The sequence below is a fragment of the Drosophila erecta genome, unplaced genomic scaffold (assembly GCF_003286155.1).
Source record: "Drosophila erecta strain 14021-0224.00,06,07 unplaced genomic scaffold, DereRS2 tig00000021-arrow-pilon, whole genome shotgun sequence".
NCBI lineage: Eukaryota > Metazoa > Arthropoda > Insecta > Diptera > Drosophilidae > Drosophila > Drosophila erecta.
The window spans coordinates 3,486,292-3,512,546 of NW_020825198.1; the positions used below are offsets into that span (position 1 = coordinate 3,486,292).

At 41.4% G+C, this 26,255-nt stretch overlaps 2 protein-coding genes across 2 annotated transcripts; both read right to left on the reverse strand.

Annotated features, from left to right (window-relative positions):
• Positions 1–30: 30 nt before the first annotated feature.
• On the reverse strand, positions 31–1,776 carry LOC6543604 (ribonuclease Oy). Its single transcript, XM_001971354.3, has 2 exons — positions 1,623–1,776; positions 31–1,421 (listed from the first exon to the last, which is right to left on the reverse strand). Exons 1-2 carry the CDS (start codon positions 1,694–1,696, stop codon positions 518–520), a joined length of 978 nt encoding a protein of 325 aa, XP_001971390.1. The 5' UTR covers positions 1,697–1,776; the 3' UTR covers positions 31–517.
• Positions 1,777–21,998: 20,222 nt separating this feature from the next.
• Positions 21,999–25,273, reverse strand: LOC6543605 (homeotic protein empty spiracles). Its single transcript, XM_001971355.3, has 3 exons — positions 24,145–25,273; positions 22,951–23,221; positions 21,999–22,821 (listed from the first exon to the last, which is right to left on the reverse strand). Exons 1-3 carry the CDS (start codon positions 25,068–25,070, stop codon positions 22,444–22,446), a joined length of 1,575 nt encoding a protein of 524 aa, XP_001971391.1. The 5' UTR covers positions 25,071–25,273; the 3' UTR covers positions 21,999–22,443.
• Between the last annotated feature and the right edge of the window lie 982 nt (positions 25,274–26,255).

Genomic DNA, 26,255 nt, shown 5'->3' on the forward strand with positions numbered 1-26,255 from the left:
GGTAATCGTCAAAAACAAAGTTTAGACCAGTTAATAGTCATAAATATAATATCTATGAATTTGAAATGAACTTTGATAAATCAAATATAAACATAATGAGTGTCTTTTAATGGAAGTATATGCTTTTAACCTTTAGATAGAAACAACACAAAGTTTAGGTCAACAAAAGGGAGTCTATAAACTAATAAGTGTGAAATCAAATACAGCTTGATTAATTGTAAGATGTTTTGTACAATTTAAATATTCCTATTGAATTACGGGTGGATAACCAAACAATAGATTGTATAAATTGGTAGATCCTTTTAAGTATATAATATAAAATATGACATCTTTTGTTTATAATTTACTAGATTTGCAAGTATTTAAAAATTAGTGTTTTTTCTTCGTTTATGATTGCTAAGATCCGAATCTCCAGCTCACCAAATCAGTGGAAGTATGAAATAATGTTGGAGTTAACGATGAGTCTCCTAAGGCGCTCCTCAAAATACTTCCAAGCTTGGGTTACACAAAGATCTGTTTACAAGGTGAACCACATGAGAAATTGCAGCAACTTGTAGACGTTCACGAGAGGTAACTTCCAATGGCTTTTTCTTTGTAGCGGTGGCACCAAGCTGGGATAATGCACAAGGCTACCGATATGACAATTGGTAATGATAGTGCCACCGGGAACACCAACGGGCACTGCATCGCCCTGCTTGACACCATCGCAATCGATGAGCTCCAGGGATTTGCTGAAGCAAAGGCGAATCTCCGAAAGATAGCTGATGCCGTGTTTGCCATCGTACAGGCAATGGATGGATGGATTCTTGCCCAGTGCCTTGACTATCGCATTATAGATGGCTGCCACCGTGTTATTGGAATCGGGGTGGATGTCAGAGGCGTCTAAAATCCGCGACATGATATACTTCTCGCGCCAAGTGATTCCCTGCTCGAAGTACTTGAGTTCGCTGTCCAGTTCCTCCACCAGCATGGCGCAAGTTCCGTGCTTCTGCCACTCGTGTCTCCAAAGCCACTCCGTGGAGTCCATTCCCTTGAGATCTGGCCAAAAGGTCTCCAGTTGATCCTCAATCGGATGTAGTTTGTTTGGATCAAAGGTGGCCGAGTTATTGCAGAAACTGGGGCCGATTTGGTTCAGTTTTGTTGGCCAGATGCCGTGGATGGTCCAGAACTCCTTCTTTTGGGGCAGACTGCACTCCTGGTCGGGTTTATCCTCGCGCCAATGATAGCATGTGGTCACCGGCCATTGTTGCGTGAAAATCAGGACATCCCAGTTGTGATCTTCGACAGACATCTCCCGTGACGAATCCAGCAGGGATTCATCATCGTCCCGAAAGGGGAAACCATCGAATTCACTATAATCGTCTGGTCGTTTCTGTGCCTTCTCATCCACCGAAGTCGATTCATCCGAATCCGATATGTCGCTGCAATGGGAAACATGATGCCATTTGCTTAACTTATCTGCAGTCTTTGTTCATTGTTACAAAAAAATAAGATTACTGGGTCAACCTTGAACTTGATTATATATCCCGGATCACCAAGATATAAAGTTTTGTTGCTTTGTTGGTTGGCAAAATCCCAGAAACGATTCCAATAAAATCTCAGTTTCCAACGTTCGTACTCACCTAAGGGGCGTGCATTTGATGGTCGCCAGAAAACAGGCCAAAATGGCCACAAATAGAAACCGCTGGCTCCGCATTTTGTTGTAAAATAATAATAATAATAATTGCGATGCAAAAACCGTAGGTGGTATCGATATATCGATTTCTTATCTTTTCACGTATCGAAGAATCGACAGTACAGTTTGGTATTTTTAGTCGATTTCCTAATCGATTTTGAGAACTTTTAGCGCCTTAAGTTCAATTTGAAATAACAACAGAATTTATGATAAAAGATCTTGATAATTCTTAATAATTCTTTTCATAAAAATAAATTACCCTTATGTAAAAAAAAGTGTTTGTGTTTAAATTATAAATACAATATCATTGACAAAAGATATTGTTTAAAATTATTTCCAAGATTGCATAAATTGTAGAAATAATGTTTCCCAGTAGTACCAAGATTTAAATTTTATTAAAATGTGAATATTGATCATTAACTTTTAATATTTAGTAAATTCTTTTCAGGTGCACTTTCTAAGAACATGTTAGTCCTAGACATTTATTAACTTCTCCACCTATCAATAACCAAGCTGGTTAATAAGTAACGACAGAGTTATCGCTTGCCAAAAAATGAAACAATTATTTCAGCTGATTAGGATTTATCAAACACTTCGCCAGGTTGTCTGCTCTGGCTTTCCGTCGAGTCTGTGTCTTGAAAATCCCCTGGCCACCGATGATAAGACTCGAAATTGTGTGGTTCGCCTCTGTTTGTTGCTTTTAGTCATCCCACTTTAATTAGTGACAACGATAATTACACATTGCAATGCTGCTGTTGTCTTTTATCTTTTCTGGTGTTGACTTCTGTTGAAAACCCAATGACTAGAACTACAACAACGGTAGCAACAAATCAAATGACAACTTCGAATCGCTTAGCAACAACAAAATGATGGCAGCAATTGCTTAGCAATTGATTATTGCTTAACTGTACTTTGTACTTTTGATGATCCCACATATTATTTTTTGGATGGCCCCAATTTCGGGAGGTGCTGGTACATACGACATGTTGGGTAGTTGAGTGGCCAGCTGTCGGAATTCCGGACAAGTGGGGTAAAAATGTCACACTTAATGCCCCATAATTGTAAGGGATATGAATGGAACAACTAAGGTATAAGCAATCTGCGAAAAGTTAGCATAAGCTGTCGGATAACCATAGGATATTTAATAATAGGCTTATATATACGTAACATTAAATAACACTCTAGCGTGGCTGATTAAATACTGATTATAACTACCTTTGCTATCACCAAATTTCTATTTAAAGAAAATAGTAGGGAAATACAAAGAGTGATCTTAATTTCTATACAATTTAATTATTAGTTTTACAGGGTAAACCACTAGTTCATGACCTTCCAACGGTTCGAGCAGCATGGCCCATGTTTTATCTATTTATTAAATTCAATTAGTACGATTGCAAGCGATAAGACTCATTTACATGACGAACGCACTTCTAATCTATGGCCCCCATGCACTCACGATTTTCGTGGAGCGTATTCAAACAAATTCCCGCTGATGTCTGGGGATTTATCAACAACATTTGTGATTATTTTCGTGTCATGTTTTTGTAAGCCCAACGTTGGATAGCGAGCTTTTATGCAGATTTCTGTGTGTGGGGACTTTTGTTTGATGACAAATTAATTTAATAATAACAGCTGCAGAAACATTTCCTAATCAATTGCTGGGGCCCACAGAAACTTAACAATTATCCTCCATGTACAATCAATTAATGCTGTTGTTGTTCTTGTTGGTTTTTTAGATAGCGACCGTGCGCCTAATAAGATATGTCCTTCGAAAAATGGTTTTCCCTTTCATTTGAAATAACTTTCCTTTGGCTGGGTAATAAATTTTAAAAATGCACTCAATTCTTTACTTTTTGCTCGATTTTTGTATTCTATATAATCAACGCCATCATCATCATCATCATTGGGGGAATTCCCCTTAAGACATATTTTTTTGTTGGAGAAGCCATCTCTCTTTTTCTCTTTCCCTTTCTACTGTCTCCCTTTCTCGCTTACCCTTACTCCGTTCGTTTGGCGCCTGCGCAAGCGAGAAAGAGAGCTTCACTTTTGTGGGAGGAGTCTAGGCTCGGCTTTATATAGAGTTTTCCGGCTGGGGACTCCCGGTAATTGCTTCAATTTGGCGTACATATCCGAATCCGCTTTCCACCCTCCCTTTGCTTTTCGCTTTTCACTGCTCTTTTTCCGACTTCCTTCCCTGGTTGTTTTTGTGCAATTGCTGTGTAAATGGCATGAGAATGATAATTGTAGCAATTATAATATTAAATTGGGAGATCATGGCTCACAGCGTTTTCCCTCCCAATTTCCCCGACTTCTCTTCTCTCCTCTCCACTCCACTTCTCTCCTCACCTATCGACTCCTTTCCCCTTTTTTATGTAGCATACTTTTTTGCTGTCATCGCTGCTGCTTTTCCTTGTCCTCCCCCCAATTTCCTTGGGGGATTTTTTACTCTCGACTGCTGTGTATTCTACCGGATTTGTTTGTTAATTAGAATTCTAGCGTCGAAATTAAAATGCTCACTCCACTGGGGGCAGGAAAATGGCCTGGAAAATGGGGAAAAGGGAGAAAACTTCAACTAGTTTTTCGGGGCGTTGGCTGCCTGGCTGAATTTGCCACTGGAGTTTTTTATTTGTCTGCCTCTGCTCTTAATTACTGCAGTTTATTTTCTAAGTGCGACTAATTAACAGGCAATTCGCAGCATTGCGGCACATTTTACTCTTTTTCGCCAAAAGATTTCCACTTCCTGTGTGTGCCGGAGAGTGGTCAACATTTTGGGGCTAGTTAGTCGGTTGTGATAGCTCTGGACTTGAAAGTTTTCGAGGACACTCGCAAACTTTTCACATGTGTAGCTCGGTACTCGGAAGTTGGGTGAGTCCAATTAGTTGCAGTCATAAGTGGGGCAAAGACAGAACATTTTTCAGATTGCATGTCGTTTTGGGTGAGTTCGTATCTTAATTAGGGTTCAGAACTTACAGTTATTGAAAAATCTTTCATTTCTGAAACAGCTTATTTATTAGTTTTTATTATTAAATATTATTCAGATATATTAGGTCAGATGCAGTAAAACCATTTGTAATTCCTTGCTAAATCGAATCTTAGTACTGAATAAATATATATTTCACATTTATTATATATTTTACATTTCTCCAGGGACACTAATAAATCAAAGCTGTCTGCCAAATTTGTGGCGAGCTAAACTGGACATTGATTTGCCACCTCGGATCGTACAATTTTACCTTGGTCGTAACCCCGCCGATCCCCACCGTTAACTGTGCCACAAATTTACGTTATTAGTGCAGCATTAGACGCTCGGCTAATTATCAACACTGTCTGAGGCGCAAAAAGCCCGCTTAACCTCCACCTATCCGCCTATTCTGTAGTCCGCCATCAGCAACAGTCCACCACCATTTAGCATTGCCATTGGAATGGCGCCCATTTGTGCACCAACTCACTACTCGCAACCACTCCACCCACGGGCCATAAAACATGGCTCTCAAAACCACCCACCTCCGCCCACTCACGCACACACGTAGAGCACAACCCTCGCACGTTAATGAACGTAAAATTCACTTAATTCCAACTTTAGCCATGAATTAAGCACGACAAATGGACGCTAAGAGGATGGCCAAAGTGGGTGGCGCAAAGTAGTGGGTGGCATGGGGCATTATACCGAAGGGATCCCAGGGATAAATAATCAAAAAGACGTGCCACGAGACGTGGAAAAAGCCGTAGAGAGAGATGGAGAGCGGACACAGAGAGAGACAGGGAGAGAGTGAGAGAGGGAGACGGGAAGAATGAAGCGAGACAGAGTCGAACAATAAGTAAATGTGCTTTTATGGCTCTTAATTAAGGCAATGATGGGGTGTTTTAATACGTTTGCCAAATGTTAAGCGACAAACTGCCAGTCGAGTCGTCGTTATGGCCCCGGCTACCGATCTACTCACTCTCAACTACACAGGAAACAAAGGTTTTATAAAAAACTTATATATGTAAAGAGGAATGCCTTCTTTGATTGCCAATTTTAAGCTTATATACAAAAGAACACAGAGTTAATTAATTCGTTTTTGCAATGATTGAAAAATAATTATTTATGTTTCCATATTATTCATTTCAATTAGTTTTGGTTCAGTGTAAGCCCGCCTACCCACACACATGTGCGTTAATGAAGCTGCTACGAAAGCGGTTTGGAAGCATTTCCTTCCAGTTGTCCCTCGTCCTCGTCCTTTTCCTTTTTTTTATAATTTTCCAGCAAGGCCAGAGTCATTTTCTTTTGCCACTTCTGTAATTTGTGCCCCACACCACAGCATACTTCGACTAATTGCCGGACTGGTCCATAGATTTATGACGCGCAGTGTGCACTTGGCATGCCTAACGAGCAATTGCGTCGACACTTTTCGTCCACTTTGACATGTTCTCAAGGAAATCATCCCAAATTTTATGGTTGATCGAACAAATAGAAAATTTGGGCTCGAAGTAGATTTTATGCTTTGTAAATGTTAGTCTCGACAAGTTTATGGCTACATTCGAGCTGGGACAGCCAAAATGGTATCAATTTGTGGCTTTTTGTGATGAGCCTGTGTGCATATCGTAAAAATCAGTGTGGCACATAAAAATCCAAATGCGCCATTTGCCAGGCTGGCAAAATAACATTTTCAACACTTTTTGTTTGATTAATCAAATGTATGCGTTGCCTAGGGGCTGTCTGAAAGTCCTGTGCCTAGTATCTATTTTTCCTCGGCCCATTTTCTCCCCAACCCCTGACATTTAGTCCATATTAGTATGCCACGCACGTTCTGTAGGGCAAAAAAAAATGGACAAAAGCGGAAACAAAATAAAGGCAGCAAGGAAGCGGAAACGGAAGAGAGTCCAACAAAACAATCATCTAACAAAAAAATGGCGCAACCTTCGTTCTTTTTTATGATTTATTTATATATTCAAAGCAAATGCAATTGGGTTTATTACACATCAATAAGCCCCAACGACCACCAAAGCAAAAATTTGCGGTGCGTGTTTCGGGCGGTTTAGAAAAAATGGCCGATGAATTGATTTACATGCAATATAGTATAAATATCCATGACAGCCACAAACGTGATCAAATTATGGATGATTGGGGATATGTTTAGAATAGCAAATATACTTGCAGATTTAGGGAGCGGCAATAGTATCTAGATATTAAAAACAAGCTATAATATTTTGGAGATTTTGCTGCTTAAAATATTTATTAAAATGTTATTTCGCTAAATGAAAACTTGGATTGCATATGAAGTTGTAAGCCCCAATGCTATAAATTCACTCTTCAGCACTTTTCAGCAAATGTGAAAATATTATTGTAGATCTGTCAAGTGCCAAGAAGTTGTCCAAACAAGCAAATCGCAGCCCCACACATGCGTAAGGATTTCCCTTCATATGCTCCAGGGAGCAGCTCCGCATAAGACGATGAGAAATGTGGGGAGGTGGGGGCTATAAGGAAAAGTATCCTTACGACCGCAAGGAGGCAATTCGGGATGTGTGTAAACAGTGAAATGGCACGCGTTGTCATATTTCAAGAACCAGAAGCAAGAAGTGCCTTCCACTTCTTGAAGGACTCGCAGATTATGATTTGTTTTGCTTGACGCTTAACGAGCCCATGATATAACACATCTCGTCCTTTAAGTATGCTAAGCATGTCCTCAACCCCCTCTTTGAGTAATTTCCACTTGACAGAAGACAAATTTTTACAGATTTGTTGGAATTTGTCAAGTGCCTGTGCCTATATGTATGTGTGCGTATGCAAATAAACATTTGCACTTAAAATATATACATATATCCTAAGATGCTTACTGTGCCGCCCAAGAAATCGCTGACATCATGTAAGCAAATTGCGTAAGGAGGCTCTGACATTGATTTGACATGAACCCTGAACCCCACCATTATAAATCTGTTTGTTTTTTGCCCTTTTGCTGCACAAAGAAAAAATTAAGATTCAGAATAGCATATACAATTGATGGGCGTTCAAGGATAGGTTGTACGTATTTCATAGAAATTTATAGGGACAGGACAGAAAAATATGAAAACATATATTCATAACTGCTAGTTATTTATGATTATTGCGTGCAACATTTTATTCCGTTTTTTCCAGTGTGTCTTTAATCCTTTTGCCTCAATCAACCCTCTGAAAGATGTAACAAAAACTTTCTTTGCCTAACCCCTTTTTTTCTTATGACTGAGTAAATTGATTGGACAAATCCGTAGGAGCCAGAAGTTTAATGAAGTGAAAAATTGCCAAATAACCAAAAATTAAATGAAACAATGGACAGTCGACTTGGAAATGTATCTACATACAAATCTCTATATCTATATGGCGAGTCTTGTATATATCCCTGTTTATTGTTTTTATTTTTTGGTGGCTTTTCAGGCCGTCTCCTTGGGTTGTGTAAACAAAAATTGAACAAATTTCCAGTTCAGTGGCTTTGTGGCCGTTTGGCCATTTATAAAAGTTCCATAAGTCAGTCCCGGAGAGGGGGCGTGGCCAGCCCCCAGAGGCAATTTGTATTTATTTGCTGGATTTCCATGTTGAAATTGCTTTCGTGTCCTTTATTTGTATAAATATTTGCAGGACACTCGCAGCCCCTAAAAGCAGGCAACACTTTTCGCCTGCAATTGGTACAATTTTCCGAATTGTTGTGGGTAGCAAAAATCATACACAAATTTGCGGTGCAAATTCTCCGACTATCCGAATTGCCTCTGAGAAATGTATGCTTCGTTAAACACATACGCAAATTGTAGCCAGTAAATGTCAAGAAAATGTGAAATTTCATAACCAAAGCCATGCCGAAAACTTCATGCACGACTTGAGCGCATTCTCCATTCACCATTTTCCATTTCAGTCTCCATTTGCCGCCCCTTCCCACGCCCACACACGGCTAAGCTAACAAAGCTGGGGACGAAAATCAGTTTCTGAATCCGAATCAGTGTTTCCAGCTCCAATCGAGAGCCCCGAAAATGCCAAGATCATGGGCGCCATGACACCAAACTGTTTGCCCAGCCAAACAGCAACAGACCAACTTGCCTCTTCGCACTCCCAGTCCTCGAATTGCTGGCAAATTTGCGTGCGGATAAATTGCAATCCACCCTGAGGTCGAATATGGAACAGTGGCATGATGGAGGTGCACTGAGAAAAAGAGTTCAAACATACCTTCATAGGTAGAGCTCCACATCGCGGAAAGTTGCAAGGCATCTTAGTAGATCTACAACACTTAGGAGTGATTTCCTTATAAATATATCTATATACTTTTCTTGAACAAACAAATTAACATTACTCAGGAACTATCTTCTTTAATGGTAATATTTAACAATTTTGTATTAGCTCAAATTAAAAAATTAATTCAAGTAAAAACAACCTATAAAAAATGATTACTCCAATGTTAAACAATACTTTCTGTGATGTGAGTACATTTACCCTAAACTAATTTTATCCCAAACTGTTGTGCCTTTGGCCGATTGGAGTTGATTTCTTCCAGTGTAAGGACTTCGTACGAGTGTTGGGACTCCCAGAGTTTTGCGGTCGACTTGCGAGGCAGTTGGCGTCGTTGCATTTGTTGTCTTTTAATCACCAGCTAACTAGGAGTTGACTTCATAATTCTAATTGTGTCTCTGATCCGGGCGGTCAACTCTCACCGCCTTTCGCCCGGCCGAGGAAAATGAGAAAGTACGTGACTTGGTCTTGGAATATCGACTATTTGATGTTCTCCGATGGGCAAACAATAAATTGCAACTGCAGGCATGTTTGCAGAGGGCCTGGAGTCCAACGATAAGTGACCTGTTGAGAGGCATTAAATTGATTGAGGGGCACATCGGCATCGGAGGTGGGCTAATCTCAACTGAAAGTGTTGGACCCCGACTAGATAAGCTAATGATGTCTAAATATTTGCCTGTAGTTGGCCAAGTGAGTTATGAAATCGCTGGGAATTGCTTGATTGATCGGAATGCGTTGGATTGGGAAATCACCTATGGGTGTGACTGACACTTTCGGGGGTTTCTTATCACGAGACTTGGGCTTTAGTTGATAAGTCGGATGAATAGTGGCTTAATCTGCCTGGGAATTCGTCGATTACGATTTGAATAGTGGTTTAAAGTGGCAAGTGGCTCGAAGGCTAATGTGATGATTATCTCTTCTATGCCTTATAAGATGGGCATTCGTTGGGTTTTACCAAAGACACTAGAATAATAAGATGCGTAACGGCCATACATTGGTTTTGCACTATGCAGCCACTTTTTTCTTCCCGCTCGCATAAAATTCAGTTGTGAATTGAAGTGAAACTGTATGAGTGAGTGAGTGTGTATGTATGTATGTATGTATGCATGCATGTATGTATGTATGTATGTATGTATGTATGTATGTATGTATGTATGTATGTATGTATGTATGTATGTATGTATGTATGTATGTATGTATGTATGTATGTATGTATGTATGTATGTATGTATGTATGTATGTATGTATGTATGTATGTATGTATGTATGTATGTATGTATGTATGTATGTATGTATGTATGTATGTATGTATGTATGTATGTATGTATGTATGTAGTGTATGTGTTACTTGCACAAAGTAGTATAAATGGTCTTAATTAAAGCCTGAAGAATGTTTAACTTACTGTCGGAACACATAGTTATTGCCGCTTTTAATATTTGCTTAGGAAAAATATTTTCTTGTTGCCCTATAATTCCCAACTAGTTCTAGCGAAGACTGTAAGGAATGTCTTCTAATTTAGAGTTGCAAAATAGTTCAAGTCATCTCTCTTACCGGTCGAGCAGTGAGTGTAGTGTATGTGTTGTACTTGCACAAAGCGCTCTAGAGCGCTCTCTCTCTCTGGCTCTTGCACAAAAATTCGAGAGAGCCTGGAGCTCGAGAGCCATCCCGAAAAAAACGTGTGCAAAAAAATCGTAAGGCGTTACGCATCTTTTTATTCTAGTGTCTTTGGTTATACCTAATAATTACTGTGAGTCCTTATCAGTGCTTTGCAATATAAAAGATACATAAACCTATTCCATGGTGTGTTTCATGAAGGTGTATCCCTCGCTATTTTCCCACCTTTGAGTTGCCTTGTTTATATAGCTTTATAGGAAACTACTTTATAGGAGTACGCTTCTTGCACTCCATTATCAATCAATGCCCACACAGCTGCTACTGCTACTGTAGTTTGTAGACCCTTTGTGCTTCCACTTTGGTGCTCCTTTATCACCTTTCTGCCAGCTCCCCGAATTCTCCTCAATCCCAATCAACTTGAACTTCGTTCTCTGGTGGAACGTCAGAGGAGTTGGCTCAAAGTCATAGCGAGTCAATCATAAATATCCAGTGCCCGATATCTTATCAGCCGCTGAAAGCACTTTACTAATAATTAAAATGTCATCATTAAGAAATATGAAAAAGTAAACAGAGGCCCCACCATTTCCCATCCCTTCGAGCTCTGCACTATCCATCTAAAACCGATCTGAACTGCAGTTGAAGAATTTATTGTTTTGCTATTGACTATTTAAACTCGATGGAGACATGTGGCTTGTGTAGGTGGGGGCTTTCCAAATGATTTTCCTGCTTTTATCGGAGCTGAGAACTCGTATTTACCTTTAAACTGGACTAGCCTGAAGATCGAATTAACCCATTGGTGCGGAAAGTTACATTCAAAATATATTTCATAGTTTTAAAATCTTTTCTCTTTTTAGGCGATGGCGTAGTTCCAATCTCCAAAAATGTAAGTATTTTATATAAAATGTTACTTACTAAAATGATTACATTTAGGCAGGAATTCGGATTATCAAATATTCGAATTCCAAGTATCTGAAACCATATGTCGGGATCGAACCATTGAAATATTTAAAAAAATAATATTTACCCCTACAAAATATCTTGAAAAAATCAGTTTCAGCTTGAGCGTTTGCACACTGATAACAGGGTATTTCAGCCCACATGGGTTAAGCACACAGTCGTTCGGGTTTCACCGTGATACCCAGTCTGTTGACACTAATGACAGACTATTGGCGTCAATTTTCGTGTCACATTTTCCCGGTGCCAACCGGCGACACAGTAGCTGCATTTTCAATTATAAACAGATGTAAAGGTCTGATAGAGCTGCATGGGCATAGGCAGCCACTGGGAGCCTGAGCCTCAGCCAGTCCCCAGATATATGGCCATCCATAGCCACATACGAGCCACATATCATCTTATCGGCATTGCAGTGAGCATTGCTCGATTCCCGGTCCCTGGTACTTGAGCCTGTAATGAGTCGTGTCGTTGTCTCCGCTGCGTTGCTTCCACTGCGCTGTTTGCTCGGATGGGTTTTTAATTAAATGCTATCGGGTTGCGCCTTAAATAAATTGAAATAATCAATTTATATTACGTATACGACCCGTGTGGCTCAGGGCGCGAGGCTGGAGGCTCGAGGCTCAGGGCTCGGGCTCCCGAACTCCGAGTCAACAAATTTAATTGAAAATCTAAACAGAGAGTCAACATGACGGAAAGTCAAATGACGAACGTGCCCATGGCTGTTGTTTCCTCTTGGCTTGTTTGTGTGCATAATTGTTAAATCAATACAAATATATCCGTGCCTGGTCCAGGTCTGATTCCCCCAATCTCCGCCAGCACTCATCATCATCATCATCATCGGAGGTGGACCTTATCTACTTCGCTCTCTCACTGTTATTTATTTTCCATTTTTTTATTTAGGGTTTTCCTGATTTGGCTGATTGAAAATTATTCGCTTTGCTTTCAATTAAAGCTGTCGTTGATATGGACGTTGATCGTAAATCTTGGGCGATTCACTCTCCCCACCTCTTCGCAGGTATTATGGATTTATGGGCTACCGTATCTGTATCTTTATGGGGACGGTAGTCTTATCGCCTTCATTAACCAAACAAATGTGTTTATTGGCTGGAATGTGTCATAAAAAACAGCGAATACGCTTAGCCTAGATAAATAAACAAATTAAATAAAATTATGCTACTAAAAATATTATTAATATTATTAACTCCGCGACCAATTGCCACGGAAGTCGCCACGTTTTTATTTTACGACACCTGGGTGCTCTGGGAATTGTTTGTGTAGATTGTATTATTGGATATTATCATTTATTAGGGGGATAATACTGCCCGGTAAAATCAGGTGGGTGTAGCGCTTGGAAAGAGTATAATTGTTATTGGCTGCATCGAGCAGTCACATTTAGGATTTCTTGAACCCTCGTACAATTACTAAAATCACTTTAAATTTCGCATTCAGGCCAAGCTCCAATTTAAGCCCCCCTTTTGGCTGCGCCTCTGTGCAGCACCTCGGATTAGGCCATTTATATGCAGGGCCCAGAATGCAAGGCACAAACGCCATTTGCACACAATTAGTGACATTGGACCCCCAAATTGCCGCCGCCGGGGAATGAGTATTGATTGGATCCAATTGGAGCAGGAGGTGATTAGCAGGGCGAGTTGGGGGAACACTTCTATCTGGCTACTGTTTCCTGTACGGGGATTATCGGCCGATAAGCCTGGATAGCCGGGAATTTAGGTTGGTCGGCTTGCCAAGCTCATATCAAATTTATTGTGTGATAATGGCCATAAAATAAATGGTCGAGTGCACCCTTTGATGCCCGCCATTGCCAAAATTACTCCTTTTAAAGCATTTCGCATTTGCATAATCGCAATCAATCACTTGGGGATTGGGTATTGGGGGGTTAGAAACTAGACCTGGCGCACAATTTGAAAAATCAAGCTACACTTGTTTAACCAATTTCGTCGAAAGCTACCGCTATTCGTGTTTTTCTCTCTTTTTACTTCAATGGCTGCTTTCCCTAAGTACTTGGTGGAAAAATGGCTTTTGCTGACTGCCTGGGTGGAGCCAATCGAAATGATAAATGCTAATTTGAGGCAAGATCACGCATAAACCAACAATAAATAAATCAAATGGCAGGTCACACAAAAAAGTTGCCCCTGCTCAATGGAAAATCTCGAAATCTGTGGAGGGGTTGCCTCATATGAATGCGATTTTGGGCCACTTATGCAGGGCCATGTAAAAAAGCTGGAAAATCAGGAAACCTTGGCACGAATTTCACTTACGTTTTTTTGTTCGCAAATTGTTAAGTGATTTACGAGACAGGAGGCGAAGCCATTTATTAGATGAGATTAAGTAAAGGGAGCAAAGGCCATTGAACGAGGAGCATAACCAAGTACAAGTCCATCGCATCCTGCTGGGAAAGCGCCACTTTCCAAGCTTTGTTTGCCTGCGGAAAAGTTTCCAAATGGCAAAAAGTTTCTTTTTCAACAGTTTTCCTCTGTGCTCAATACGAATTTCAGCTACATTATGGCAGATTATGTAGTCAAAATGCTGGGTGTTTGCGGGGATTGAGATGACAGGGCTTCAAATTGAATGAAAGTTGGACGAAACTTTTATTTTTATGGCACCAGATTATATCAGTTTAAGTTCGATTTACATGTGCTTTTTCGATCAAGCCAAACGTTACGTTGCTATCCAAGCACAAAAAGTTCTTCTTAATTGTGTAACTACTATTTCAATTTGTAGGGTCAAAGAAGGCACAATATTAAGCTAGATTTTTAGCTTGACCTAAACAATGATTTAGTATTACTTCGTTAACTTCGTTCTAATAGGTTATTACTAACCTTAGTTAAATCTATATTAATTTACCAACATGAGTATGAGGCTAATCGTTCTGAATACCACAGTCCCATATAATACTCCATTTACAGCTCTTACAATAGACCCATCCAATTGCTTCAGCTAGCAAATCGAAAAAGCACAATCAATCCACCCATTTTGGCATCCCTTCCCCCCCGAAACTCAGAATCTTAACCATCTCGATAAGTCCCCACCCGTTGGCAGTCTTTTCCAGCCAAGCCATACCATTTGAACCCGTAAAATACACATTTTCTGGTGGTAGAAAATCCAGCAAATTGATTTTAGTGGGTGTTTACACAGAGCTTTAGAAGTACTTGCCGGGGCGAACTTTTCACAATTTGCTTGCCAAAAACCAGGGGTCCCAGCTCCAGCACACGCCCACACACTGCGTGCGAAAGAGACGGTGCGCCAGCGCGTGAGAGAGACGGCACACAGACAACACATTCGAGCCATAAAGGGCAAGTGGCAAAACCTCACAAATGGCAAATGGCAGCATTTAGTATGATTATCTGCAAAGTGGGCTGGCGGGGGTGGTGATGATGATGGTGCTGATGGGGGAGGTGGTGATGCTGGTGACTGGAGACTGGAGTACCAACAGAAACGAAGCTATATACCCCGGGAGCCCCTGGAGTTTCCACACTCCTGGCAGTACCCATTTCCATCTCGAGCTCGAAGGGTAAATGCCACTTGGCCGCTAAACAGTTGGGTGTGTGAGTTTTCCTGGCGGCGGAAAAGGGGGGGTTTTCACTGGTTTACTGTGAACTGGGTGGGTTTCCTTTTTCGGTTGGTCTGCCCAGCATTTTATATGCCATTTCTTTTATTGCTTTAATATGTTAATAGCATTCACTGCTTTTCGAGCTTTTGTTGTTGTCGTTTCTTGCTATTTTTCTTCATCTGTCGCTCGAAGTACCCTGTTCTATACGGGTATATCGCTTTAGTTATATCAGTAAATACTTCATTTGCTTTTACGGGCATGAAGTTTGGCATTCTTTCTTCTCTAAGCAGTATTTAACTTATATTCGGCTTATAATCAACATAAGACTGTTTCAAGGGTATTCATGGTTCGATTCATTAAATAGTTTTGCCATTTTAATGATTTTGCGCTTCTTTCTGAGGACTGAGACTGGTGTCTTGTTTTTTGCGAATCTGGGCAAAAGGATTTTGCACATTATCATCTTTTATTGCCATTATCATATCATCTGTGGGGTTCAGTCTCATCTTTCGCCGCCAAGGATTCCGGGTCCTTCTTATGTAATGTGTGTAGTAAGTTCTTGAGATTTTCGCCAGTTGGATTTGCCTTGAATTTTATGTTTAAAATATATTGTCTTGGGTGTGACTCAAAAATTGGACAGGCGTTTCGATATGGTGTTCTATCAAGGGAATTATATTTTGGGATGGCTCATGCTTTCAATTTATTAAAAGGTTATAAACAAGGAATAGTTATATTGAAGATGTTATTTATTTAACTTCCTTATAGATGCGGAATTCCATAAAGCTTGCGTTTGTCTTACATTGTAAACTTTCCTACCATTCCATTCACTTTAATGCCCAACATCCTAAGTAAACACAAATCACCATTCATACTTCCAATTGTTGTGGAATCCTCGACCGAAATTTAGCCCAAACGCCCTCAGGTATTTCAGCCAATTAGTGGCAAATAAAATAAATTCACTTTTAGGCACACAGCCGCGGGAATCCCGAGGCTCAGTTGAGCGTATGTGTGAATAATGTGGCCCAGAGGTCCTTCCTCGGATCCCCGATGTACCCATACCATATATACCCCAGTGACCCGGACAACCCCCACATCGCCATGGACCATCAATGCCTCAAATTAGCGCGAATGTTTTCCAGGGTTGATTAGGCAAATGTTCGTTAACTTTCGGCTGCACTTGTCGGGATTACAGGAGTGTGGATAGGGAAGCGGTTTATACGTACGGATCTGGGACTGGAATACGCATTAATTATGCTAAACATTTTTAAATATTGTCCTCACGTGCATTCCAAACTCGGCGCCAAAGATGCGGCACTTGAGGATTTGTACATTGTGAGAAAAAGTGTATAAATATGTGTAAAAAAAAGTATTTGTTCTTATTTAAAAAAATTCAATAACCCTACATTTAAATCTTGTTACATTCGAAGTTCTTATGTATATATTTCTCGAAAGTGTGAGAGCTTGGTACAATTTTGAAATGGGTTAATAGGGATATAATTAATTTTACTATTTGTAGTTTGACGAGTGTTTTCTTTCAACCTTATTATTTATATCTCCTGGTGTATTCCCTGCATTTCTCCCCGCGCGAGTCAGTTTTGATTGGATCGAGTTTTGTTTAAGGGCAAACTTTCGCGCCCCTGACTTTCGCTACATATCCCTGGGGTTCGCTTGATTTCTCGCCCGTTCCGTCGGCTGGGCAATTATGCAAATTAGATTTAATACCTTTTAACACATTTAAGCGGATTACAATTTAATATTTCTCACATTGTTTATCTACATTTGTTTGCTTTGCCAGTTTTGTGACAGGGGTAGGAATATTCGTGCCGATAGGTGAGAGGATTGCCTCAGACTCGGGCACACATGGGTTAATTAGCGCTGGCAGCAGCAACAACATCAACAACATCAGCAAAGTTGATGTCTCTTTTTGTACATTTTAATTGTTGCAATTAATGTGGCACATGCAAAAAGGAGCTGAGACAAGGAGAAATGCTACAGGAAGAAGTTCTACAAATTACCAACAATTTGTTAAAATGTTGATGGCTGGGAGGTTCCTTGAGGAAAAGGTGCAAGGGATAAGGAAAGTGGTGGTAAAAGCGTATTATATGTTTAAGAAAATGTAGGAAATGTGGAGTATACATAAAAAATATATTAAATTGTTGAGAGAATGAAGGTACCTTTTATGCCGCATTATAAATATTTGTAATATGGAAACATATTTTTATAAAAGCCACTCTCGCCACAACCTTCCTCTTCGTAAAGCCCCGTTCCTCCCCTTTATAAGCCATATGATAATCTCCTCCATCCACACAAAGTAAAACCCTCAACCTTTGGCGACAAATTTATCAATTCATTAATCAATTCATAACCCAATTGAGAATGGAACGCCGAACTCGTGATACGCGACTAATACCATAATTTCCAGCATGTTTACACAATCCATCTGGCTATATTCCAGCAAACCAAACAGATAGAGAGACGGCCGTGGGAGGGGTTGTGCTGGTGGTGGTGGCGGAGGGGAAACTGAGGAAAATTGAGGAAAATTCGGAGCGGGAGACAGTCGCGGAGCAAACACAAAATGTCCAAGAGCAATCAGGAATTTCCAACTTGGCTGCCATCAATCCATAAACGAAGCAAAGAAAATCCGTGCGTGCGTCCACTGAATAAACAATGAAAAAGGATGGCGAAAAGGAGGCATTTGAAAAGGGACAAATGATAGAAAAAATATACGCTTTTGTGTTCTGAACTTCAAATTTTCAAAATATCTTACATTTTTAGAAATAATTTTCAATTTGGATTTATTATAAAATGATCAAATATTAATTATTTTATAGAAAGGTGGTGAATATATGATTAAAACTAAAAACTATATGGTATACTAACGTAAAACCGGTAAGAAATTTTTTATTTTCACTAAATAGTAACTTAATTTTAGCAGATTTTGTATAACGAAATCAAACTCATTTCTGGCGAATTTCCGTCGAAATTTAGTGTCGGAAAGGTCCTGCCATAAAGTCAATGCCCTGGCATTGCCAAAATGATTCCGATTTAATCGTTAGGAAATTTTCTGCGACAGCCCGAACAATTCGTCTATCAAAGCTAATTGCTCGGGGCACCAGGACGAATGGGTGGAAAAGAGAGAGGGGCATTGGCAATCGAGAGCGAGACGGAACGATTTGTAAAGGGAAATTGTCACCATATGCGTCAACACGCAATAATTCACCAGAAAAATAATCCAAACAATTGACCAGACTCCGTCACATTTCCAACCCCTCCCCAGCCTCACAACTCTCTAATGGCGAGGGTGTGTCCGTTTTTCCTGCGCCTCTGCCTCCGGATTTTCCTCTGCCCGCAGCAGCAAGTGCCACACCCCCTCCACCTCCCTGCACCCCGTGCACCAGCGCCCGCTTGCCCCTGCAACGCTCTTTTGGTGTTTTGGTGCTAATTGAATTCATTGCTGCGTTGATCAAGTGCTGCCAAACAACAACAAATCATCCCCAGAGGCTAATGATACCAAACGACTGAAGCCAAACTCAACTTCCAAGTGGGGGGGCTGCTGTGATGGGCTGATGGGCTGCCATGGGTTAAGGGGTGGCCAAGAGAGGGTTGCTCGTCTGCTTTTTGGACCAACTGCGGGCTCCGTTTCCTCATAGATGCGCATGTATATGTATGTATATCCCCCTGTTGCTGATATAGCTCCGCGTTAAAGGAAATTAGAAAACCTTATGTTGGGCTAATTAGCAAATTTAACAGAGCAATGAGGGGAGAAAGTGCTTAGCAGGTTGAGGCAGCGGGATTGGGTGCCTTATTTACTTTAAGAGGATCTCAAGATGTATCTACGTCTGTGAGATACAACGTAGAATGGCTTTAAATATGTCAAGCGATGTTCAAGGAGCAGTTATCTTAGCAAAAAGTAATGCATAAGAATACCTACGATACTTCTTTCTAACGACGCAACTCGGCAATCCCATATTTGTGCTAAAAACCAGCAGTTATAGTCGCTCAATGTGCGCATATGCATTTCGCCCATCAATTAGAAGGGATTTGCCCAGCGCGGCAGCAATTAAAAACGTACTGCCGCCCATCAATTGTGATATGAATCGAAGCCAATCAATAGGACACCACAGCATCCTGACCCTCGCATCCTTCGCATCCTTTCAGCTGCAGTTCACCCGCTCAGCTGACTGTGTAAACAGCCATTAGCTAGATGGCTAACGAGCAGTAACCGCTTATGCAGCCCCCAAGCCCAAAAGTGCCGCGATCCCCAGACAAATGCAAATTTGACAATAATAAAATCCAACATATGACAATAATCGCACATATTTGACAATAAAATCGAAAATCGAGGCAAATTCGATTGAATATTAGCGTAAAAATGCAACGAATGCCAATTTATAGAAATTAGAGGGGTCGGATGGGCGGCGGTGTACGCTAAATCAGTTAAGCAAACATCACATATAACAAAATTAAGCATAAAATGTGATCATCTGTGTTGACATGAAGATCAAATTGGAACCCCGGACTGGAACGATAAATACCATTCAACCCAAGGGGTTGGCGTGCACTGAGAAAAGCAAATCATTTCGAGGGATAGAAAATTAATAATACACCATTGAAATTTTAATAAATAAATAAGGACAACTAAGAGTTAGGCAACTTTTGCGATCTTTTTGACATTGATTTATTTAATACGTTCCACTGCAACGCCAAGTTATTTCTTGCAGTGCAGCTGATGACGTCGCCCAACAGGGGACAACCAAATTGTAACACCAGCAACAAAGGCAACAAAGTCAGGCGAGGAGGGGAAAATTTGACGGCGGTGCGGAAAGTGAACCCTCAATTCAATCGGCGATTTTCTGGGTGTGTGCCTTCCTCAACTCAACGCTTGTGTGTTTATAGAAATTATAACGCAAATTTAATTTGCAACAGATGCGACAATCAGCAGCAGGCATCCCGAAGGACCAAAGGACCAAACAGCATCCATCCCGAATGGAATTCCAGTTCTACGGTTTGATCTTTGTCACCCTTTTTTGGTCTCGCCGGGTTTTCATTGAAACTCTCCTGCTGCAAATTACCCGCTAATAGCTCAATGAATTGAAATTAGGGGAAAATCGCCCCTTCCCTTTTTTGTATTGTATTCTGGTTCAACACATTTGGCCACTTCAAGGCAAATCAAAATAAAGCGCAGCATCAGCAACCGCAGCCCAGGGTGCACAGTGGGTCAAGTTCGGTGCAGAAAGGTTCCAGGGGTTCAGCAATTAGAACAATTAGAATTAAATGTAATATCTTTTTTAAATGCCTGCTCTACTTATATGTATAGCCTAAAAAAACTGTAGATTGCTGTTAGTTAAATCTTTAAGTGCAGCAAATGGTTTAGTTACTGTGTGAATGATAGAAACCAAGCAAATCAGTAACTGAATCCTGTTAAATAAGTTTTAATATTAGTTACAACTATAGATAACACATGATTAACCCACTGTACCCCACATATGTACCCTGCACAGAAATGAGTGCTCCACTCATTTACTCAGACCAGAATGCGCTACGTGTTAGGAGCAAGCTGAGAAACGAAATGAATTTTTATTAGCCCATCAGAAAACAAGTAACTGCTGCATAATAACAACAATAAGGCCAACAACAGCAACAGCAGCAGATCAAACAACCAATAATAACAATATAAAGCATACTTCAAGGCAAACCAACAGCGTCCATAAAACCCGTCAAGTCCGTCGTGTGCGAGTCTATGAAATACTTGAGAATTACGTGATGAAGTGGACGGACGGGTCTCTTCATGAGGATGGAAGCGGAAACGGGAATGGAAATGGTACTGGGCATGGGAAATGGGAAGTGGGAAATGCAATCGAAGGTGGCCAGAACAATGCCAAGTGAGTTAACACTTTATGTCATCTTTTGTGAGCAGGGTCCTGCAAAGGTAGTTGTAGTTTCTATATATAGTAATTAGGGTACTGAATCACGTTGCTAGGAAATAGATAGACATAAATATAAAATGATCTATGTAAATACCTATCACTCACGGCAAACTGAATGCAGGCGGTTATCAAACCTGTTGTACTGAGTTCCTTGATAACAGCACTTTATATGGCTCCTCTTCTGGCGGAAATCGAAGCTCACCATGATTTTTTCCATTTGCACACAAAACCAAATCGATATGAACAAGGCAAGAAACTAAGAAGTGCTTTCGTTGTTCGCCCTAAGTTGGCTACATTTTAATTAGCGAAATAATTTTGAAGTGATACTATAAATTTAGTCATAATTATTGTCTCAGCAATTAACTTGATTATCTGCGCACATTTTGATTTATTTGCAGTGATAAGCATTATCGCAAGGGCGAGAAATTGAGTAGAATTTTGAATGGTAGTTGCGAATATGTGGCTAATAGCTCTTTCTTTATGGTCGTCGTGTATTTATAAATTCGATCCACAGACAGCTCTTGAAGCAAGCAAGATTAGATATTTACTTGAATATATATAAATTATATTTATTTGTACTTTTTCCTTTGGCATATTTTTCAGTTTTTTGGCAATAAATGGTATAAATGAGTTTATGGTTTTATTTATATTATCTGAAAATGTTCGAGTTTCTTTGGATTAGCTGTAGATTTTTTAGGTTTTTTTGAGTTATGTCATATCTTACCTGTGCCACTTTTATGATTCAGTCCAATTATTAAAATCCATGTAAGTTTATGTTTTGCATGATTTATTTTTTCCATTTTTGATTTCGAAAATAAAATCCAGAATATTAACTATTTCAATCGCAATGCGTTATTAAACATTTTATACTTGTTATTTTTTCTTAATGGCTCTTGTTGTTTCTGTTAATATTAAATACTACAATTACATAATTACAATTATTTACACAAATTACACAAGCAAATTGCAAATTACCAACTAAACTAATCGCATTTATTGTAATTTATTTACTTAAGCATTACTCATTTAGTTTAGATTTATGTTTATTTAGTTATTTATGTTCGTGTTCCTATTTAGATTTATGTTTATGTACATACAATGGCTAGAGAAGGGGTAATGAATTTAATTTATATTTCTTGTTTACATATATCACACAGTGCCCAGTTGTTGTGGCACAAATAATAATAAAGCGAAATCAACGTGAAAAACCCAAAAAGATTTCGACCGATTGCGCGAATGAAACTGGGTGCAAGATAACAGGGTGTCTCGTTTTGGTGGTGGGACGGCGGTTTGATCGCGGCATGACTAGATTGGAGACCACTCCTCCAGATCTTACAGATCCTAAAGATCCTACAGATCCTCCAGAACCTATAGATCCTACAGATCCTCCAGAACCTATAGATCCTACAGATCCTTCAAATCCTACAGATCCTACAGATCCTTCAGATTCTACAGATCCTGCAGATGCTTCTCCTCCTAACTGGCTGCACTGGGAGTCTGCTGCTGCTGCTGGTTGGCCTTTGCCCTCTCCTTGGCCTCCTGCTGCGCCTTCTTGGACCGCTTCCACTTCATCCGGCGATTCTGGAACCAGATCTTCACCTGCGTCTCGGACAGCATCAGGCCGCTGGCCACCTCGAATCGCTTGGGCCGACTCAGATACTTGTTCTGCTTGAATTGCTTCTCCAGCTCGAGCAGCTGCTGGGATGTAAAGGCGGTGCGGGGTCTCCTCGTCTTGCCCAGAATCGCATGATGCGGATAGGCGGCCAGTTCGGGGATCCGATGGTGCAGCATGCCGGCGCGGGCCAGGAACTCAAATTGCAGCTGTGACGGCATGAAATTATGACCCATGGGTATCTGCAAGAAAGAACAGGAAAATATGATTATTATTCCATAAGAAAGCTGTTTAAAATGAGTTTTGTATCTTTTGAGCTATTAATTATTATATTACTTTGTAATATTTAAGTATATTTAAGTTCTACTTACGGGAATGGGTTTGCCTGAGGGATCCAGCGGTCTGTGGAAAGCGGATCCGCCCTGAGCCAACAGCTGGTAAGGATGGCCGCCCGCGTAGAGCGGGAAATCCTGGGGTCTGATGGGACTGTGGGGTGGAATCGGCTTCTTGAACTCGTCGTGGAAGTCGGACATGCGCATGGACAGATGCTGGGGATGGATTCCACCGTGGGGCTGCTGCTGATCCTCGCAGCCGGGACTGATGGGCGGACTGGAGCGGTGCGACGAGGTGGGCGACTCCGATCTACAAAGGAGCGGAAATTGAAGACAGAAACTCAATGGGGCACCCTATATTGTGTATTATCTAACCCATCGATGACAATCGAAATTACGCGACACATTTTGAAAACAATTAATATTACCGCCACCCTCCCTCTAATTTGTTTGCTTCTTCGTACACAATTCCCACTTCAAATTAGCCACTCACACACTTGTGACGGCAGACACATGGCGTATACGTAATCTCTGTGGCTGATGACCAAATTGGAATTGACCAATTGAAGGCATTTTTTCTAGCCATGTTTTCGAGTGCCAGCAAAGCTGCTTTGGAGCTTCATGGGGGCTTCGCTTTGGCTTTCAGAATGGTTTTCTCCAAGTGCCACGGTTTTGTTTGGTAGCCACCAGAAGTTGAGGGATTTTCGGTAAGAGTTGCTTTTTTATCCGAATCGGTTTTAAATTCTGGGTATTAGCAACCAAGTAATGCAATATCAAGCGAGTATTTGTATGAGCAAAAAAATTGTGTCATTTAACTATTGAGTTTACTTAATTTTGTGAACAAACCCAAAGCATTTGTATTACTTTTTAAAAAGTGACTAAATAAATTATCAGGACAGATAGTACGTACTATCAAATGAATACTTCTGAATCATTCATTTCCATACGAATTAATATGGAATTAAAATGTATTTAACTTAAAAAAACAGTTTAAATAGTTTAAAGAAGTTATGGTAACTAAGAATTAGTGATGGTAAACGAGTTAACTTTTCCTTCCCTAACAAATTTTTAAGAACATTTAATAGCATAAAGGCTTTGTTTAACTTTAAGGTTACAAATTTAGTAATGCTTTTCGATCATAATAATAAATTTTAAAGCCTTAACAATATGTTTTTCCATTCAAACCTTTCGAAATGTTTGTGCCAGCCAACCCATATAGATTTCTTTACGCACCTTGACATGCCGTCGGGACTGGGTGAGTCGTACTCCCTGGAGTCCCGGATGCGCTGCAGTGCCTCCTGCTCGCTGATGCCGCCGGCGGCCGAGGCAGCCGCCTGAGCAGCTGCCGCCGCATTGGAGGCGGTCACGAACGCGTGATTGAGTTCCGCTTGATCCCGGGCATAGTGCAGGGCGGCCAGGCGATCATCCACGACGATGGGCTGTGGCTCGCCCGACTGGTGCTGACTCTTGGCCAGCAGAGCGTCGATGCAGAAGGATTTCTTGGGCTGACTTTGGGCGGGAGGCAGGAGTGTGGTGGTGGCCATGGTTGTGGCACCACTGTGGCTCAGGTGATTGGCAGCGGGCTGCGGTGAGGCGGGCGGTGGTGCAGCTGCTCCTGCTGGCACACCTGGCGGATTTGCCGGCATCATGAGGGGCAGTCGTGGCAGGGGATACGCGCCCAGGGCGGGATGTGGATGCGGCACGTGGTGCGGTGGCGGGAAACCCTCCACATAAAGACGCGGATGCGGCGGCGGGGCATGTGGATGTGCCGGACCATTGCCCACTGGCAGGGGCGCCACTAGCAGGGGCATCTGTGACTGATTCTGAGCACTCTCCGTTTGGCTGCTATCCAGTGCACCGGCGGGACTCAAGGCCGGAGTGTAGGTGCTAACTGGTGATCCTGTGGTGGCCGCCGAGTGCGTGGGACTCGCTGCCGGCGGACTGGGTGTTATCTGGGATCTGGGCGAGAGCGTGGACTGATTGCTGCCCTGATCGTAGTCCTGGGCAGGTGGCGAGGATCGCTGGTGGCTGCGCTGGTGGTGCAGACTGCTGCTGTGGTGCTGAATGTGGCTAAGTAGCAATTGCGACGGCATTGAGTTGCTGCTGCTGGCGGTCAGCGGCGGTGGTGGCGGCTGTTGCGACACTTGGGCACTGGACATGCTTCACTCGGTTCACCAAAGTTCAGTTTCTATACTCTTCGATTTAAAACTCTTCAAACTTCAAAACACTTTCAAACACGTTTCGAAATCGTTGCTTGCGAACGCGTGCGCACCGACTTCTGATTTCCTGCGAAGCGAACTCGACGAGCGCTCACTAACGACTGTGCGCTGCTGGCAGGCAAACGTGGTATCATATACGCGCTTGGAATGCCAGTATCTAGCACCACCAGGGTGGTGCAATCAGCACCGCTCTGCCTCTCTTTCGCGCTCTTCAAGATGGAGTATCTGGCGGTTTGGCTACTGCGGCGCGACAGAGATGGCCTGATGGCACGGGGCGTGGCCAAGTGGCTGAAAATGTCCAACGCAGGGGCGTGGCCTGGCCGAGAAAGAGAGTGCGGACAGAGGGGTGAGGGGGGTGCTTGGGCGCAGCAAATTTCATATAAATTGTTGGAAAAACGAGGCTATAATTGCCATCATTATGGAGTGTTGAGCAACTAGCAAGTTCAGCGGCAGAAGACGAAAGAATCTTCATAATCAACTTGAGTGGAGAGTGGGTGAGTGGGAGTGCTGGGTGCTGGGTGCTCGGAAGGTCATTAATGGCTCCCAGAGGGAGGGAGGCAGGGGCAGGGCGTGGGGGCAATAGGTTATAGGAAGTCTGGCAGATGATTAGGCCAGCAATTAAGGCACTTGAGCACCGATCCACACACTTCAAGCGGCCAAAAGGCAGCTTTAAGCCAGTCAAGAAATCAATAATCTCGATATCGTCTCGTTTCATTGGGCTTTTATAACTCGGTTGGCAGTTTGGCGATACCGCCTTAATGCCCATATAATGCATTTTCTTTACGACCCACGCTCAGCCAGATGAGATGATATTAATGTTCCCTTGATGGATTACTAAGTGGACATGAATGGCTCCCACCAAGCGGTTCAGAGTTAAGAGGGTAGCGGGCTGTAAATGGATTGAATGCGGAAGCAAAGGACATCAAATTGAATGGAAGTCTAAGGAATACATTAACATAAGCTATCCTACGATGTGAGGTATAATCGATTTTCTGCACTTTACCTTGATAACTTGATATTGTTAGATTTAATGCTTACTAGGGATGACCAAATGGGAAAATATGGTTAAGGTGCACTTTTCTTCTTAACCTAATCTAAGACAATCCAACATATTTTTTTTTATAT